General features: G+C 51.2%; 1 protein-coding gene across 1 annotated transcript; it reads right to left on the bottom strand.

Moving 5' to 3' along the window:
• Positions 1-2,102: 2,102 nt before the first annotated feature.
• On the bottom strand, positions 2,103-15,003 carry TRIB3 (tribbles pseudokinase 3). Its single transcript, XM_054574164.1, has 5 exons — positions 14,982-15,003; positions 13,410-13,606; positions 9,485-9,775; positions 6,218-6,507; positions 2,103-3,431 (listed from the first exon to the last, which is right to left on the bottom strand). Exons 1-5 carry the CDS (start codon positions 15,001-15,003, stop codon positions 2,939-2,941), a joined length of 1,293 nt encoding a protein of 430 aa, XP_054430139.1. The 3' UTR covers positions 2,103-2,938.
• Positions 15,004-18,344: the final 3,341 nt, after the last annotated feature.

Raw genomic sequence — 18,344 nt, 5'->3', positions numbered from 1 at the left:
CTCAAACTTGGGTTCAGCCCCGCAGTTTACTCTCTGGGTGACCCCAGACAAGACGTCACCCCTCTCTGGGTGTCAGTTTGTCCCTCTGTACAACGGTGACCATCATGGTACCTCCCTCATGGGGCTGCTGTGAGAATCTGCATCAGTTATTGGTTACTAGTAGGTAACAAATTACCCTAAAACTTAGTAGCTTAAAACTGCAGTTTCTATGGGTTAAGAGTTTGGGAGCAGTTTCTTAGGTCATTTGACTAAAGGTCTCTCATGATGCTGTTGTTAAGATTTTAGCTGGAGCTTCAGCCAACTGCAGGCTTGCTGGGGCCGGAGGATAGACTTTCAAGAAAGCCCATTCATATGCCTGGTTGGTGCTGGCTATCGCAAGATGCCTAAGTCCCTTGCCACATGTGCCTCTCTGTAGGGTTCTGTGAGTGTCCTAGTCAGATGGCAACTGGTTTCCTCAGAACGGAAGATGCAGGGGAACAAGGCAGAAGCCATAGTATATTTTATGGCCTAGCATTAAAAGTCACGCTTCACCATTTTCACAGTCTCCTATTAGTTACACTGGTCAGCCCAGCTCAGGGTGGGAGAGGACTAACGAGGGCATGGATGCCAGGGGTCAAGGAGCATTGAGGCTGACTCTCACGTGTCAAATGAGATAATACACGTAAAGGCCTTGTACCATGCCTGGGACGTGGTATATGCTCACAGTAAACATTAACCATCCGTAATAGGTGCCCCGGCTTTGCTCCAGGCATGTAGGATCTACAGAGCAACAGCTTTCATTCAGTCATTCAACAAACATTTACGGAGCTGCTCTGTATGCCAGGCACTATATTAGGAGCTTGGGACATGATCGTAAACAAAGCATAGTATGAAACTAACACAAACAGATCTAGAATGTTCTGCCAGGCAGTGCTAAGTGCTCTGAAGAACCACAAAGCCAGGTAAGGGGGCGAGAATGATGAGGGTGTAAGAGTTACGTCTCTCCCTATAAAGCTGGCACAGCAGTAGTGGGGGCGCAGATTTTGACCTTTGATAAAGCCCTCCCACACCTGTGAGGCCATCCTAGTCTCACAAGCGGGCAGAATTTATACCTGTTCTACACCTGGGCTGGCGTCAAACAGGCACAGAAGGGACTGAAATGAGCTCTGAGTCCCCAAGGAATCCGGATTTCTCCCAGTAAAGAGGTTCTTCAAATAGGATGCTCAGCAGCATCACTAGGACGCTTGTTAGGAAGCAGACCCCTGGGCATCTGACTCACTAGGTCTGGGCAGAGCCCAAGGACCTGCATTTTTAAGCAAGCACCCCAGGGGGTGATGCAGGGGTGCTGCATGAGGGCTTCGGTGGCTTCAGTGGCGCAGGGGAAGGCGGGCCTTCTCTGGCAAGTGTCAGATGAGGTTCCAGGTCCAGCCTCTAGGGACGGACAGGGCTTAGCCACACAGAAAGGAGGGAACGGACGGAGCCCAGAAACACCAAGCCTCTTGATTCAAGCGTATTGAGTTCTCAAGTACCACAGTGCCACCTTCCTTCCTCAGGTCACAGATATCTCTAATGTGACAGCAGGGACAACAGAGACAGAAAGACACAGGGGAGCTGGGTTCCTGCTAACAAGTCTGAGAGCTGAATCAACCATCCCTGAAGCCCACCCTACCTGTTGACTTCGTACTTTGTGTGAAATACATTGCCTTTATTTTTATTTTTAAAAGATTTTATTTCTAGAGAGAGGGAAGGGAGGAAGAAAGAGAGGGAGAGAAACATCAATGTGTGGTTGCCTCTCACGTGCCCCCAACCAGGGACCTGGCCTGCAACCCAGGCATGTGCCCTGAATGGGAATCAAACCGGCAACAGTTTGGTTTTCAGGCCAGAACTCGGCATTCAATCAACTGAGCCACACCAGCCAGGACTCCTCCTCCCCCTTCTTTTTTAAGCTTCTCTGACTCCGGGTTTCAGTTACTTGCAGGCAAAAGTTTTCCCAGTTGAGACACCACTGCCTCCAGAAGAAAGAGAGGGAGTGCAGAGGGCTTGCCGTGGGGCTGGTCTGGGGAAGCTGACAAGAGAGGATAGAAGAAATGTCTGGGAGAAATACAAGTATTCCATAACTCCTTTATTAGGCACAAAGTAAAAATATATACTCATGGTATACAAAATCTATAGTGCTGATGTGGGGTCCTAGACCCCAAATGTCCCCAGAACTGGGCTTAGGACTTGCCAGGGGGCAGACCCCACCTGCACCTGTCCCCCAGCTCCGGTGCTCAGGTCAGGGGCTGCTGCAGCAGACAGGCCTGGACCCTCGTTCCCAACCATTCTTTGAGTCAGATGAGGACCCGCCTCACAGTTTGCATGCTTTCCAGCCCAGACCCTGGGCTCAGGCCTGGACAGAGGATCCCGTGACCAGGAGGGCCCAGCGGCTGGCGCAGAATTCTCGGCATTGCCGGGGCTCTGGAGCCCTAAGTTGCAGGGGACGGGGGGCCTGAAGCCTTTGGCACAGGATGCTTCCCTTTCTCTGAAAGGTAGAAGATACAAAGGCAGCTGGGCTGTTTGTAGAGGCACTGTCCCAGGGCAGAGGTGCCGGGTGCCAGCACGAGTGGATGTCGTCACCTGCAGTAAGTGCACCCAGTCCAGTACAAGACAATGGCCTGTGGGCATGGAAAAGTACTATCAGCTCTGTGAGCAGGATATTGTCTCTTGGTCAGAGCTGTGTTCTCAGCACCTAGAACAGAGCACACAGGGAGCTCCCAAGAAAGACAGTCGAATGCGTGAGCCCGTGTGCACAGGTGTGCGATCCACACAGGCGTGAATACAGCATGCTCCACACACACCTCCTCTTTTCTCCCTCCTAGAAGGCACTTCAGGTTTGCCTCAGTCCAAAGAGGTAGGAGAGAGCCTGGGGATGCCCCAGACTCAGCCCACAGTTCACAGCGGAGAGTCTGCTAGGGTGGCCCTAGCCGTAGAGACACACCTCCCCTTCTCCCTCCTCTGCCTCCACTTCCTCCAGCCCTGGCCCTTCGGGGACCACCTGGTTAGCCTCCCAGAGGTGGGCTTGGGCCGGGACTGAGGGCGTCGGGCTCTCCTGCAGCCAGGGGTGCAGCAAGATGCCCGAGGCCATGAGCCTCTCAGCTGGCTCCCGACGAAGGAGGCAATGGACCAGGCAGCGGGCCGGGGCCGAGAGGCCCTGAGGCAGGGCGTAGGTCCCCCGGCGGATCTTGCTGAAGAGCAGGGCAGGCTCTGAGTCCTGGAAGGGGTAGTGGCCGGCCAGCATGGTGAAGAGCGCCACACCCAGGCTCCAGACATCCGCCGCCTTGCCTGAGTAGGACGCCCGTGAGCTGAGGATCTCGGGTCCCACGTAGGCTGGGCACGCGTGCTTGTCCCACAGGGTGTCATCCGGCCCGGTCAGCACACAGGCATCCTCCAGGTTCTCCAACACCAGCTTCGACCTGCCGCAGGGAGAGACACAGAGGTGTCAGCTCCTGCTGGAACCCCCAAGTCACCACCTCATACCATCACCCTGAATGTTACCCACTCCCCAAGTGCCCTCTGCTATCTGGCAGACTTGAGCCAGTTCTGTGTGGCTGGACGACTGAGCCCATTTTACAGATGAGGGAGACCTGGCTCCAAGAGGTCAAGCCGTTGCACAAGGTCACAGAGCAATTCAATTTGAACCAGGACTTTGAAAGGAACACATTTCCCAACGGTCCCTGGGGTGGGAGGTACTGAGGGCATTAAACATCTTGTAAAACAGATGCAAACTTATGGTCCAGGCAGGTAATAAAATGAGAGAAATAGGAAGTGGTGCTGGGACAAACATCTCAGCACAAACGCTGCCTAGAAAGGGTAATGTTAACAACATTACGGTCAATATTTATGAACTGCCCACTGGGCACCTAGCCCTGAGCTGGTACCTAGCGCGTCTCATTTCATCCTCACAGAACCTGTGAGAAACACACCCTTTTACATCCACAGGGTATGGGGCCGGGATGTGGATGTCAGCTCTTGCCCCCGACACCCAGTGCTAGGAACCGCTCACATGGTTCCCAAGGGGACCCCACATTTCTATGTTTCTCCAAGGGAAGCCAGAAATCATATTTTAACAAAGGAGTCCACATTTTGGAAATGCTGGCAACCTACTTCAATTGAAAACAAAATAAACATATATGTGGGGCACCCTGCCCCCCAAAAATGTGTAGCCCACCATTTGCAACTTCTGCTTTAAGCACCTCCCAGTGAGCACCTAGATTACTTTAATAACAACCATTCTATGCCCACTGCTATTCATTTTATTCCTATGACACCGCTTCCTAAGTGTTTGCTGGCATTTCACAGATGGTGACCAATGCTGCGAATTACGGCATGGGTTAGCGGGGGCACGGTGTGGGGGTTCGTGTCAGCATTATCGGCCCATTTTATAGATACAGAAGTCAAGGCTTAGGCAGGTGAAGCCACTGCTCAAGGCCAAACAACAGGTTAAAAAGTAGAATCAGGATTTGAACCCGGGTCTGTCTGACCCCTCAGCCCCTCTTCTACTGATAGTGCTTCTCAGACTATTGCCTTGAAAAGAGAAAGAAGCACTTTTTCACCTCTAGGAGGTCTGGGGGTGTTGTGCTCACCCTAAGCTCAAAATGATTTGAAGTTGTGCAATGGCTTAAAACTCATTATGAATTTCATATTCCACTTCTTACCAAAGGCATGTTTTGAGAGTATAAAACGCAGAAGGAAAGAAGGAATTAGAAAATCTCTCGTAGGCAAACATCACTGTAATAACTGCTACAGGGAAGATAGAAGGCTGCTCAAATTAGTGGGTGGAAGTTTGAAGAGAAATGGTATTGACACACAAAGCCTCAAAGCACCTTGAGGTACTTATTAATTACAAGGTATTACTCAAGGTATTTATTAATTACAAAGGTTAGGTTGGGAACCAAACAGTGGCAGACTCCACCGTAAGCAATGACTGAGGTTAATATCACAGTGATACATATCACCATCATGTATTTCCTGATACCGGGCACTGAGAAGGGCCCATCATCACTGCTGTGATATTCTTGCCAAAAATGTTTAACCTCAACTTAAGCGTAAGAAAACCATCAGTTGAATCCTAATTGGGGGCATTCGACAAAATAACTGACCCGTACTCTTTAAAAGTATCAAGATCAAGAAAGACAAGAAAAGACTGAGGACCTGCGTCAGCCTGGAGGAGGCCAAGGAGATGTGACCTGCGAATGCAGGGTGGAGACCTGGGCGGATCCCGGACAGAAGAAGGGCAGAGAGGGAAACTAGTAAAATCCGAACCAATCAGTGGTTAAGTTCATAGCACAACACCAAGGTTAATTTCCTGGTCGTGGTAGTTGTACTATAGTCGTGTAAGACATTAACCTTAGGGGGAACTGGGTCAAGGAAATACGGGAACACTTTGGACTATTTTTTGCAACTTTTCTGTAAGTCTAAAAGTATTTGAAAATAAAAAGTTTTTTAAAAGTTCAAGGGGGTCACATTCCTCCCCGCCCAAAGAATCTTGAAATGAAATCGATGTTCTTTATGGATGTTCATGACGACCATCCTGCATAGTCCCAGGAGTAGGTGAGGGGGGACAAGATGCCAGGTCCCTTTCTGTCCCCCACTCCAAAAATCACTGATTTTCAGTTTTACAGGAAAAGGGTCCTGTGTGGGGAACTCATTTTGGCTGTTGCCTGTGACCTTGAAGTCCTGGAACCATCTTGCCAATCCAGACCTTTCCCCTACCGATAGGGAATGTGAGGTCCAGAGACGCTGGGCCACCCAGAGAGAGCAAGGAACCCAGCCAGGCCTCCCCGCTCTCAAGCTCCGAGGGAATTAGGACCCTGGCTCTGGAGTCACATCTGGGTTCAAATCCCAGCTCTACTATTTATTTAGCTCTGGGATCTTGGGCCTTGCTGACCTTTCTGTGTCTCTGTTTCCTCACCTGTCGGGTGGAAGCAACAGTACCTACCTCGTTTTGTCAGGACCCAGGCCGAGTCAGACAGTGAAGCTCTGCCCTTCACCACCGTCCCTATTATCACAAAGGCCATGCTCCACCCCAAGGGGCTTCCAACAGGACTGGGTCAACTTTTTCCTGGGAACCAGGCAGTGGCACTAGTCCCGGCTTCTCCTCTTTTTGCGAAGGCTCCTTTGCCGTCCTGAGCTTCAGTTTCCCCATTACTACACATCTCCTGGGTGTGCCTGCGGGTGGGCTCTCTGTTGCCACACTCACCTCTCACAGTCAGTGAAGACAAAGCGCCGCAGCTTGAGGTCTCGCAGGACTAGACCATGCTGGTGACAGTGCGCCACGGCGGCGGCCATCTGGCGGAAGAACCCAGCGGCCTCAGGCTCAGGCAGGCGGCCGCGGCGCACCAGGCTGTGCAGGTCCCCGTGGGGCCGCGGGAAGAAGGCGTAAATGTGGCGTGTGTCCGCCAGGACCTCCACCGGCCGTGCCACGTGTCTATGAGGGGGCAGCCGCCAGTAGGGCTCCAGCACCGCCGAGGCCTCGCGGACCGGGTACACCTGTGGGTGGGGCAGGGCCGTGAGCGCGGGTGGGGCCCGCGTGGAGCCCAGGCTGGCCTTGGAAACAGTCACAGCCAACCCTTTAGACACTCCTGGGTGCTACACACTGTGTCAAGTGCTTCGGCAGCAAGCTACTACACCCTGACAAAGCGGAGAGGCCACAAAGCCATCAAGTGCTCTTTACGGCTTCCTTATATGGCCTTAAACTTAAGATAATTGAAAACTAACAGGTAACCCAAACAAAAATAACCCTGAAAGCAGGGAAGTCCAAAAGGGCGGATGATACAGAGGTAACTTCATGTCCATCATTACCGCCACCATAGCTTCCACTCTCTAGAATGGACGCTTGCCCACCCTTCATTCATTCCTACCTGCAACAGCCACTGGGTGCCCAGCTTGACTGACAGCCATGGTCCCTGCCCTCCTGGTGCCCACAGTCCAATACGGGACACAGTACACAGGCCCAAAAGCTAAATATTTATGCATACTAAGCAATCAACACCATTCTGATAAGCGTTGTAAAGGAGCCAAGAAGGACGCTGGAATACATCCTTCTTGGAAGAGGGCACCTATTTTAGAATGTGTGGTTCGAAAGGGACTCTGGGAAAGTGAGCTGAGTGATTCAGAAATGCCTGGGGGATAAGCTTTCCACATGGGGGCCACAGAGAGTGCAAAGGCCCTGCGGCAAGAAAGAGCTTGATCAGCTCTAGAAACACAACCAAAGATCAGCAGGGCTGCGCGGGGTCGGGGAGAGAAGGGAGGCAGGCAGGCGGTGAGAGTGGCTCAGCTTGTCAGGAAATGAGCTGGGGCTTTACGGCCTCAGAGCAGGAAGGTGATTCGTTGGGGGCCACATGGCTAGTCGGTGGCCCAGCTGGTATAAACCCTTTTTGCATGCTATTTGAGCAAATAAAAATACAGAATGCAATAGGTGTTTAATCCATTAGGAAAAAATTGTAAGCATATGTCTTAAAAAATAAAGGTGAGTGGCACGGAGGAAATAATCCAAAAACAGACTTTTCTGAGTTAGGGCGAGCACATCCCTGCCTCTGCGCATCTGCAGTTGACCTTCCTCCTGCCTGGATGCTCTTCCCTAAGAAAACCACAGGGCTGGTTCCCGAGTCACTGCTCAAATGTCACCTTCTCAAAGAGTCCTTCCCAGACCTCCCTTAGCTAAAAGCACACGCACCTCCTACCCTCCCTGTTCTCTCTCCCAGCTCCGAGCCTTTTCTCCATAGCACTTAGATCACCTGACATAAGTTTTACTGGCTCGCTTGTCCGAGTCCCTCACTAGAATGCAAGCTTGATGAAAGCAGAACTTTGTCTGTTTTTGAACCACAGCATGGTGCTTGCTGGTGCTCACTGGTTTGTTTAGTTAATGAATTAGGCAATGATTTACAGACAGGTTGTTTATCTTTCTATACGCTGATCAGAAAACCCTAGCCATGTGGAAATGGCAGGTCAACCCCCCCAGCTCATGCTGGTGTAGGGACAGGCACATCCCAGTAGACTCCCCTACATGTTTCTAAATAACTGGGGCCACATGAAAGCGTGTGGCTTCTGGTTCCCGCTTGCTTTGGCCGCTCCCCTCGGCATGGACTTGCCTCTCCAGTAGGAACAGCAAAGAGCCTGTGATGCTGCTGCAGGAAGGGGACCCAGAGTTCAGGGGCTCCTTAGAGCATCTAGGGCAGAGCACTGGGGACCTGCCTCAGGAAGCCCAGGGCCCTGGCAAAGCTGATGGCTGGACCGCATGTCCAGATGCGTCCTCCTGTCCTCTGTACCCCCATCGGCAGGAGCCGGAGCCAGCTGCTGCTGGTCCCAGTTGGGGGCTTAAGTCCTTTTGCTTCTCCGTGCATTCCCAAGGGATCCAGATCTCCTTCTGCCCCTCCCTATGTACCGGGCCTCTCCTGTCTCCCATACACCTGCCCTTGGAAAGCAAACCTGTCCTGCTCATGTCTGAACCACCTGTCCCAGCGTGGGGCACATGGCTCTGGGCTCCACCTGCCAGGGCCCAGTCTCAGCTCTGACACCTCCTGGCTCTGCCATGTGGCAAGTAACCACATCCTTTTGATCCTCAGTGTCCTGTATCTATAAAATGGGCCCAATAACCATAATGACCTCATAAAGTGTGTGAAGATTAGAAGACACTACGTACACTAAGCAGTCAGTGCCTGTTATTATACTTTCTCATCTCTGTCCTTTTGGGCTCTGACCTGCCAATGTCCTATTGAGCCTGATCCTCAGGGGGCCTTAGCTCTGCCCAGTCCCTGATTTCAGCCAAGAACCCTAGACCGTGCCCTAGGAAGCCAGGCCCAATGTTATGTGGATTCTTGCATGACCCTTCTACTCTCTTGACCTCAGTCTTTGTATTTGTAAAATGGCCACAGGGTAGGCTCAATGCCCTCTAGGGTCCCAGAAGTTCTGAGGTCTACCATAGCTCCTCTTCTCTTGTGCAAATATCTTCAGTGGCTCCCCACAGCCTTGGGAGGAGCCTAGGACTCCTTAGAACTTTCACAGGCCATGGCCTTCAGCCCCCACCTCCTGCCCGGACTGCACACCTTCTCCGCTCGGCCACTGGGAACGCCAAGCTCTCACGCCTCTAGGCCTCTCTGCACAGCTGTCTCCCGCCCAGCCCTCGCTTTTCCCACTCCTCCCTAGCAAACTCCTCAGTCTTTTTGGAAACCCCCTTGAATGGCTTCTCCCCTGTGCTCTCATGGCCCCTAAGCTCCACCCCTACAACATGTATCACGCTATGGGGGCCTAAGCTATGAATTCCCCAGGGCTGGGACCATCTGGTCTACCTCTCTGGTCTCAACCTAGCCTGGGGCTTGACAGAGAACTAGGGGCTCACTGGCCGCTTCCCCAGTACACACAGGACCGAGTGAATATAAGGACTCCTCAGCCCTGACCATCCTCTGCAGCCAAGGCTCTTTCCAGGCCCCTGGTGATGCTGAAGGAGAGCGGCCCCTGGGGCACCTACCTGGCAGGTGTATTCGGTGCCTGTGGGGCAGTGCAGGGCCCGGTAGGCCCGGCCGCCCTCCTCAGGCTCCTGGAGGACATAGGGCCCCAGGCAGGAGGCAGTGGCCACAGCAGGGGCACGGCCTGGAGCAGGAGGTGGTCTCAGGGGCAGTGGGCAGGGGGGCAGCTTGGGCTGGGGTCCACTTCGAGTTTGTTTCCGGGTGGGACATTCAGTGTCTAGGTCATCATCCAACTTTAACTTCTTCTTCCTGGAGGGAGCACCCATAGGAACCGCCGGACGGGTGGCTTGTGTCTAGAAAGAAGGAGAAGACACTAAAGTGAGGCTGTCCAGTGGCCACTGTCTTCCTCTGCTGGGAAGGCACACCCTGGACAGAGGGTGATTTGGCAGAATGCATTCAACTGAAACTGCACACACCCTTGACTGGGTGTCCTGCTTCTGTGACTTGTCCTCCAATTCAAATGCTCTTCTTCAGAGCCTTGAGTCTAAGAGCAAAAGGCCAGAAACACTCCCAGTGTCCAGCAGTAGGGGCTGGTTAAAACATCATGGTAGAGCCAGATAGTAGAATACTATACAGTTCTGAAAAAGGACCAGGAAGCTCTTGACCTATTCATGTAATGATACCAGTGCAAAGGTTATTACTGCAGCCCATGTGATAGATACAATTTAACATCCATCATCAGGACACTGGTTACCTAACTTATATTTCACCCATACATGGAACAACTGCACCCATTTAAAAGACTGAGTTAACTCTTTATATTGCTAATTGAAAAGATCTGCAGAGTGAACTATTAAGTGAAATAAGAGTGAAGTGGAAACACGCAGCTTGGTGGTTGGTGAAAGAAAGGAAGAGTGACTGCATGATATCCATTGAGTATTATAGGGTAGGCAGCTAGTACCCATGAGAGGGAGGGAAGGAGGGAGGGATGGAGTGGGGAAGGAGAGAGGAAGGATGATGAATAAATAAGGTATGTGCACTTGAGTACATACTGTGGAATGGATATATCATCAAGTGAACAAAGCAAGCTGCTGAACACTACACCTAAGATGATCTCATTTATGTAAAAAACCCCAGCAGCATACACTATGAGGTATCTCCATATTTATATAGCTATAGATTGGAAATGCACAGGAAAAGGTCTGGCAGGACCCAGACGAAAGTACTACACAGTAGCTCTTGGCCTCCTGGGAGACTCCTAGGAGAAAAAGGGATCTGGTCAGGAGGAAGTGAATTTTTGAGTTCAATATTTTAAAAATAAAGATTCTACATTCATTTACTGCTTGAGTATTTCAAAACAGGTAGAGTGGATTTCTTTTTTTCAGTTGTGAACTTTATCTAGAATTGCCTGGTGGCCCAGGAGCTACTAGAATCAGAGAGCCCACACGCAGAGTCATCCACTGCCAGCTCAGCTTCGTCATCAGGTGGGAAGTGAGGCAGGGAGGGGAGGTCTCGCAGAGGCCCCAAGACTTCATTCATTCAACAGTGAAGGAGGCCACCACCCTTGCAGCTGTGCAACTGGGTGTGGTGGGTAGAGGAACAGGCAATGACATGTCAGGGCAGAAAAGTTCTCTCCAGGACTCATCTGCCCATCCGTTCAGACTCCAGACGAGGGACGAAGAGATTCGGGTATGAGGTGTTAGAGGGAGAGAGACTTCACCCCAATTAAAGATCTTCTCAACAGTCTGAGGCAGGATTAATGGGGAAATATCAGAGTTGATTCTCAGACTGGCGCCCAACTCTCCAATCATGCTACTCCCAATGCACGGGCTGCCTTGGGAAGGAGGGAGGGGACCCCCACCTTGGGTGAAAGACCATAATCCTGTCGTGGTAAGACTGCGATGGGGGTGGCAGTCATCAAATATTCCCGGGATCTATTCCTGGCTGGCCCTTCCTGGCTGGGTGGCCCTGGGCAAGGCCTTCAACCTTCCTGAGCCTTAGTTCCTCCACAGGATGCGAAGTTCATAGGATTTTTGTGGTGAAGAAATTAAAACAAATACATCTTTAAAAAAAATAAATATAAAAATGTAAAGCCCCTGGTTGGTGTGGCTCAGTGGACCACACCACTGAGTGCCGACCTGAGAACTGGAGGGCTGCTGGTTCAGTTCCCTGCCAGGGCACATGCCTGGGTTGCTGTGGGTCCCCTGCTGGGGGCGTGTGAGAGGCAACCATGTATCTCTTGGGCATTGCTGTTTCTCTCTCTCCTTTTTTCCTTTTCTTCCTCTCTCTCTAAAGGTAAATAAATAAAATATTTTTTAAAAAATAAATAAATAAAAACAAAAAATAAAGTTGCATGGCCGTGTTACAGGACCCTGTATCAGGAAATGGTCTCTACTGTTTATTATTATTATTATTATTATTATTATTATTATTATTATTATTCATAGCTGAGGATAGGTTAAGTGCTACCCCTGGGAGTCTCAGAAATCTCCCTAGGGATGAGGCTAGGAGGACATTGCTTATCTCATGGGCGTTTCCGAGTCAAGCAAGATGATCCCTGGCTGTGTAGATGCTTTGTGCCCTGTGAAGCAGAGACACCCTGGCTTGGTTTTGGGGCGGGAGTTGGGGGGATGGAGGGGTGGGGTAGGGGCGGTGGTTTGTACAGCACTCAGGTTACCTTGACACTATTCATGCCTGAGCCTGGTGCGGCCTGAGATACCCCATCCCATTGGACTAGGGATTTTGCAGGCAACACTGAGGGAGTTCCACTGCAGGATGCAGGCAGCCTCTAATCCCTGCCACCCTGATGCCGGTGTGGGGGGCGGGGGGTGGTGGTAAGGGCGGGTCATACCAAACACACACAACAGGGGAGACAGGTGTACACATGCCCCTCAAAAACACACTTTGTCCAAGCCAGCCAGCCAAGACACATATCCACAGAAGCGCACACATCATTAAGTGACACGCACGTCTCTCTCCCTGGCCACGCTTGCACGTACACACACACACACAGCTTTCCCACCTATCACACTCAGGACTGCACGACTGATACCAAAGGTTGCACACAGTCTGTGACCCACCCACCGCCACCTCCCCCTCCTTTTACCCGCCCCAGGCTCCGCCCGCAGCCAGGCTCCTCCCTCGGGAGCGGAAGCTTTTGCGCCGGGTGTCCGGAGGAACCGAGGGTCGGAGGGAGGCTCGGAGCGAGTGAGTCCAAGGGAAGGAGGCTGGGCCCCAGGGCTGTGAGAAGGGGCGGGCCTGGGCCCTCCCCTCCCCCTCCCTGTCTGTAAGTAAGACACACACCGTCTCCAGGACCCAAACACGCGCGCGCACAACGCAACGTGCAGACCCGTAGCCGCACCGCTAGGTGCACACCGGCGGCGGACGCCTGCCACTCCTCGGGGTTCTGCGTCCCGCGCACTGCACCCGCGTTCCCACGCGCCCGGCACGGGTTCCTGCCCGGGTTCCTGCCCCCCGGGCAGCCCAGCCCTCCGCACAGCCAACACCGGCTACCAGGTATTCGGCCATCCCCGCAGCTCGCACCGTCCACGGAGACGCAGAGCCCCGAGACATATCCCCACCCTGACCCCACAGGCTCACGCGGACCCCTGCAGACGCACCCCCACAGTGACACAGTCCTCCAATGTCCCCCACAGTCCCTCACACACAGACCTCCTCGCACCAAACCACACGACTCTCCTGCCTCATACTCACCCAAAGGGGCCACAGTTGGACAACTCAGTGTCCGACTCTCTCCGCCCCCCGACCCCCAACCCCGGGACACAGATCCCACACCCGGGGCGCTCCGCCTCTCCCCAGTCGGAGTTGGCCACACTCGGGCGACCCCAAGCTCTGCGGAGCCGCAGCACCTGAGACCCGGCAGATACACTAGGCTCAGGTTGCCACCCCTACCAGCCGGTTTGTTAAAAGTTTGTGAGTGTGTGTGTGTGTGTGTGTGTGTCCCGCCCCCGGCCCTCTGCCCGGTACCTTGCCCTCCTGCCGCCGCCTCAGCTCCGAGTCGCCGGGACACCCCTGGTGGACTGGGGCCCGCTCCGCTGCGGCTGAGCTCGGTGCCCGTCGGAGCTCTGGCCTCGACACCCTACAGCCCGACGCGTACGGAGCCGCCGCCGCTTCTAGGCAAATGTCCCGGAGGCGCCGGACGCCAGGCTTCGTTGGGCTGCTGGCTGGGTGATGCAAACCTGAGCTAATCGTTCGCGGCCTGATGCGCTCAAGCAGAGGATTGCACCATCCGTCCCCAGCGCTCCGCCCCCCCCGGGTCACGCCCGCGCTCGCGGCCTCGGCCCCTCCCGCACCGCTCCGGCTTTGGCCCGGGGCACCACCTGCCTCGCCGGCCCTCGCGGGGTGTCTCGTCTCCAGCCACTTCCCCTCCCGCCCCGCGCCCACGTTTGAGCGTAGACACCAGCCACTGACTCCCGCTATCATCTTGGAAAAAGTATTTTGCTTTTCTGAGCGTTAGTTTCCTCACCTGTGAAATGGGAAGAACGTCGTTGATTCTCAAGATGGTGCTGAGGAGGCAAAGAGGAAACCGTGAGAGTCTCCCGGGTGTTTGCCGTTTGTAAGGCACTTTCCCACCATTGCTTTATTTAACCTTCAGAGAACCCGTGGCAGGCAGGAAGTTCCTGTATCCCCGTTCTACTAAGGTGCGGCACGAGGCTCAGCTATGGGAAAGCAGCCCAGGAACTTCGCAAAAACCACAGACTTACAGGAGCTGACTCTGGGCTCAAAAGAGCCAGTGTAGTGCCCTGGGGAAGCATGAAGTTGGGTGGGCCCTCACAGCGTCCACTTGATAGAGGCAGTGCAGCCTATTGGTTAAGAGTAAGCACCCTGAAAGCAGCCTGCCTAAGAGTGCACCCTACCTCTGCCCAGACCCACTGTGCTACCTCAGAAAACCTACTTAAAACCTGCTTCAGTTTCCTCCTCTATAAAATGGGCTTATAAATAGTACAGCACTCATTTCATAGGGTTGTTGCTTGAATTAAGTTAATCCATGTAAAATGCTTAGAATAGTGTGTAGCACACTGTAGGCGCTCCGTAAAAAATGTGGGCACGATGGAGGCTCAGAGAGGGGAAGGCACCTGTAACAGAACTTGCACCCCAGGAATGGCAGGCCACAGTGGCGCTTGCTGTTTGGCGAAATGTCCCTGGGCAGCCTAGCACCAAGCACCTTTCAATGAAACTCCTTTTTAGGTCTTGATGTTGAAATATACCAGGTCAAAAACAAACAACAAAAAAACCCCACCTCCTCAGGCAGAGGTTGAATGGGAGGCCAAGGGAGTCACCTTTGTTTCCCTGCTTCCAGAACCCCAGGGACCAGCTCACCTGTGTCTCAGAGCCTTCAGGGAACAGCAGGGGATTCTGGGATCTCATTTAACCTTGAAGATTCCCTTGCCTGGGAGGGAAAAATGAATTCATTTTCTACACCAAGACACCTAGACTCAGGTTAGAAGGTCTCACAGCTCTAAGGGGCAAAACAAGACAGGGATGGTTGTCTTCTGAGCAGGTCTATGTGGCTGGCACCCTGCTGGGTTTATTCCTAACCTTTTGCTTCATGCTGTGTCATGTTCTGAATGTAGCAGACTCATGAGTGACAAGACTGACCTATCCCTGTCCTCACAGATTCTATAAATCAGTGGGGAGACAAGCCATTATCAAGAAAAGAAAATCAACAAACCAAGGTCATTTAAAATAGATTGCAGGTGTTATGTAGGGTCTTGAGACCCTAAAATAGGATAGATTTGTTCTCTATCAAATATGCCTGGGGTTGGATATTTTCAGTAGGAATCATTAGGAAGGTGATGCTTAAAGTAGAATCTTATGGAAGAAAAGGGAAGACAAGTGCGAAGGTGTGAGGGGAAACAGAGGGAAATGTAAGTGCAAAGGCCCTGAGGCCCTTCAGGAACTGTGAGAGGGACACTGTCACCTCCATTCTATGGATAAGTCAAGGGGGGAATTACCCAAGACCACCCAGCTTGTTGTATGAGATGGTTTGGATTTCAAGCTGGCGCTACAGACCCATGGCCCACACTGGCAAGGGGCATCTCACAAGCCAGCAGCCTCCGTCACACTTGCGGGTATGTTCTCCGGAACACTCTGGGCTTGGTCCCCAAGTCTGAGTCCCTTGTCACAGCTGGGGATGTCAAATCTCAGTTCTCTGGATCAGCATGTTCCAATGGAACGTAGCATGAGCTACATGTCTAGTTTCAGATTTTCTAGTCGTACATTACAGAAGACTAAAAAGAAACAGGTGAAATCAATTTTAATAATATATTCTATTTAATCCAATACAGCTAGCATGTCATCAGTTCAACAGATACAAAAATTATGAATGAGATAACCTAATTTTTTCATGTTAATATCTTCAAAATCTGGTGTATATTTTACATTTAGTTTGGACACAAATCAGCATGGAAGCCAAATTGTCGATGGTTAAAGTGAAATGTTGTCTACCAAAATAATTAGGTTAAGTTGTATTTAATGGAAAAAGTATTTAACCTGTTTTAAAATTAAAATTCAATAAAACATAAAATTCATTTCCTTGGTCACACTAGCTACATTTTTAATGTGCAATAGCCACATGTGCTGTATTGAATAGCACAACCCCAGACGAAGAATTCCTGACATGTGCCAGGGTGTAAGGCGAAAAAGTGAAGAGTCTGTCGGATCTACAACATAAATGCAAAATAGCCTTGCGCCACAGTTTCTGCATCCATAGAATGCAATTAATTATGCCTTCCTTGCATTAGTCCTAAGGATTAAATGCAGCGAGGCAGCTGCATGTTAGAGTCACACCGCATTTCCTGGGTTCAAATCTTACCAACTCCAAGTGCTGAGATTTTGGGTAAATTAATTAAGCTCTCTGTGCTTCAGTTTCCTCATGGTTAAAATGGGACTAGAAATAGTACCTACCTCATTGGTTTGTCATGAGGATTAAATAAGGTAATTTTGAAGTGCCTGGAATATAACTGCTATATAAGAATTTGCTAAAAAGCAAGAAATAAATGGTGACCGACACCTCCCCCCCGCCTCGCCAAACAAATTAAATGTAAAAACGTGCACTTTCCTGGAGAGAGAGCTCTGCTGTCATAAATTCGCTTCTCTCCAGGCGCAGAACACCTGCTGCCCACGTGTCTGAGCCACGCAGGCTGCACTTCTACTTGCTGTAGCTGTACTTCTACTTGCTGTAGCTGTACGGAGCCCAGACTCTGACCCTTGCTGAGGGCAGGAAGTCAGAGGGCTGGGATCCCAGGGAGGGTGGGGCTGGGGGGTCGGAGGGCCTGCTATGATAGGAGCAAGCCTGCGTCCTTCCATTCCACTCAGGTGTCGCTGGTGACTGCTATGTGCCTGAAATCCCATGACTGGTGTCTTTAAATTTTTATCTTTATAAGTTCTCCCCACTAAAGGGAAATGATGCTTTGGAACGAGTTCTGGTTAGAGTCTAGGTCTGGCTGAAGCCACCGACCCTGTGAGATTGTAGACAAATCACCTCTTCTTTTTGGGGCCTTGGTTTTCTTATACGTAAGATAGGAACAGAGAGTTGGATTAGGTCAGCGTTTTCCAAGATATGATATGTACAGCAATGGTAGATGCCAGATGGTTTTAGGGTCTCTGAACTCTATTACGTAACATTGAATCATATCGTGATGTGCATATTTCCTTTTGATTTTCTTCCTGTTCCTCCAGTTACTTGGGGGGGATCTCTTTTCACAGTTTCTGTATCTTTAATACCTAATATATTAAGGAAAAAAAGCAGGACTTAGCTCAAAGTAATCACAAGAAATGGGATTTAACTAGAACTTAAGAATCTTGTTTTGTTTTCCTGGTATTTAATTTTACAGTTGCCTCACCTTTACGGCAAATAATAGTGACTTTCCATTTCAGGTCAGTAATTAAAAATTTCCCTTTTAGGGGTGGGAGGGGCTGGGGAGAGCAATGGGGGGAAAATTGGGACATGTGTAATTGCACAACAGTAAAAAAATAAATAAAATAATTCCATTTTAAATAAATTTTGAAATGAGTTGATCGGAAGAAGATTATAGAACTAATAAATGGATTTGGGAAAGGTGGCAGGTGACTCAATAGTTGCAGCTCTAGCTCTGCTCCTCTTGGGGAGCCCTTAATAGGAGCCTGGGCACCTCCTCCTTCTCTAGGGTCTCCCAGGGGCTTTGCAGGAACCCTTCGTCATCTGAATCTGGCTCAGGCTGGGCCCTGGGGAAGGCAGGCAGGCCGGTGTGGGGGCAGCATCAACCCAGTGGTAGCCCAGTGGCAGCCATAGCCCTGCTGGGTGGTCTTGCTCCGTCTGCCCTGTGAGCCTGGGTTTTCTTTGCAAAGAACGTAATTCTTGTGCCCATGGATTCAGTATGGGCCTTTGTGGGTGCTTTCCTTACATCATTTCACTGCATCCTCCGGACCTCCCCACCAAGCTGCTGTTTTCATCCCTGGAGGAAGATGAGGAAACTGGGGCGCAGAGAGCTGACCTCACTGGCCTGCGGAGCGAGGCAGGCAATGGGATTAGACAACCAGTTGGTCTCACTCAAAGCCGGGGTGGTCTTTGTTGGCTGCTTTATGCCACCTCCTTGGCCTGAACTACTTATATGACACTGAACAAGTCACTAAGCTGTAACAGTGGGAATTTGTAACGCACCCCACCATTCTTTTGACATTGTTTCTGTAAGTGCTGAGACTAATGAATGTGTGACTTGTAGATGAAGAGCAGGTTTGTACAAGAATCCCAGGAACTAACTTCAAAAGATACAGACGCCAACTTTCAGGCATCCCAGCTTCAGGAGATTTGCTGACCTTCAACTGTGGAGCCAGCATGACGTAAAGTCAGGATGTCTAAACCAGAATGTTGTGCACTGGACCATCATTTGCCTTATTGCAATGGACTGTGCTAGTCTGCAT

This window comes from Pteronotus mesoamericanus, unplaced genomic scaffold, assembly GCF_021234165.1.
Source record: "Pteronotus mesoamericanus isolate MK-2021 breed Mesoamerican mustached bat unplaced genomic scaffold, CSHL_Meso_final contig_25, whole genome shotgun sequence".
Lineage (NCBI taxonomy): Eukaryota > Metazoa > Chordata > Mammalia > Chiroptera > Mormoopidae > Pteronotus > Pteronotus mesoamericanus.
This window is presented reverse-complemented; position numbering and strand designations above follow the sequence as displayed.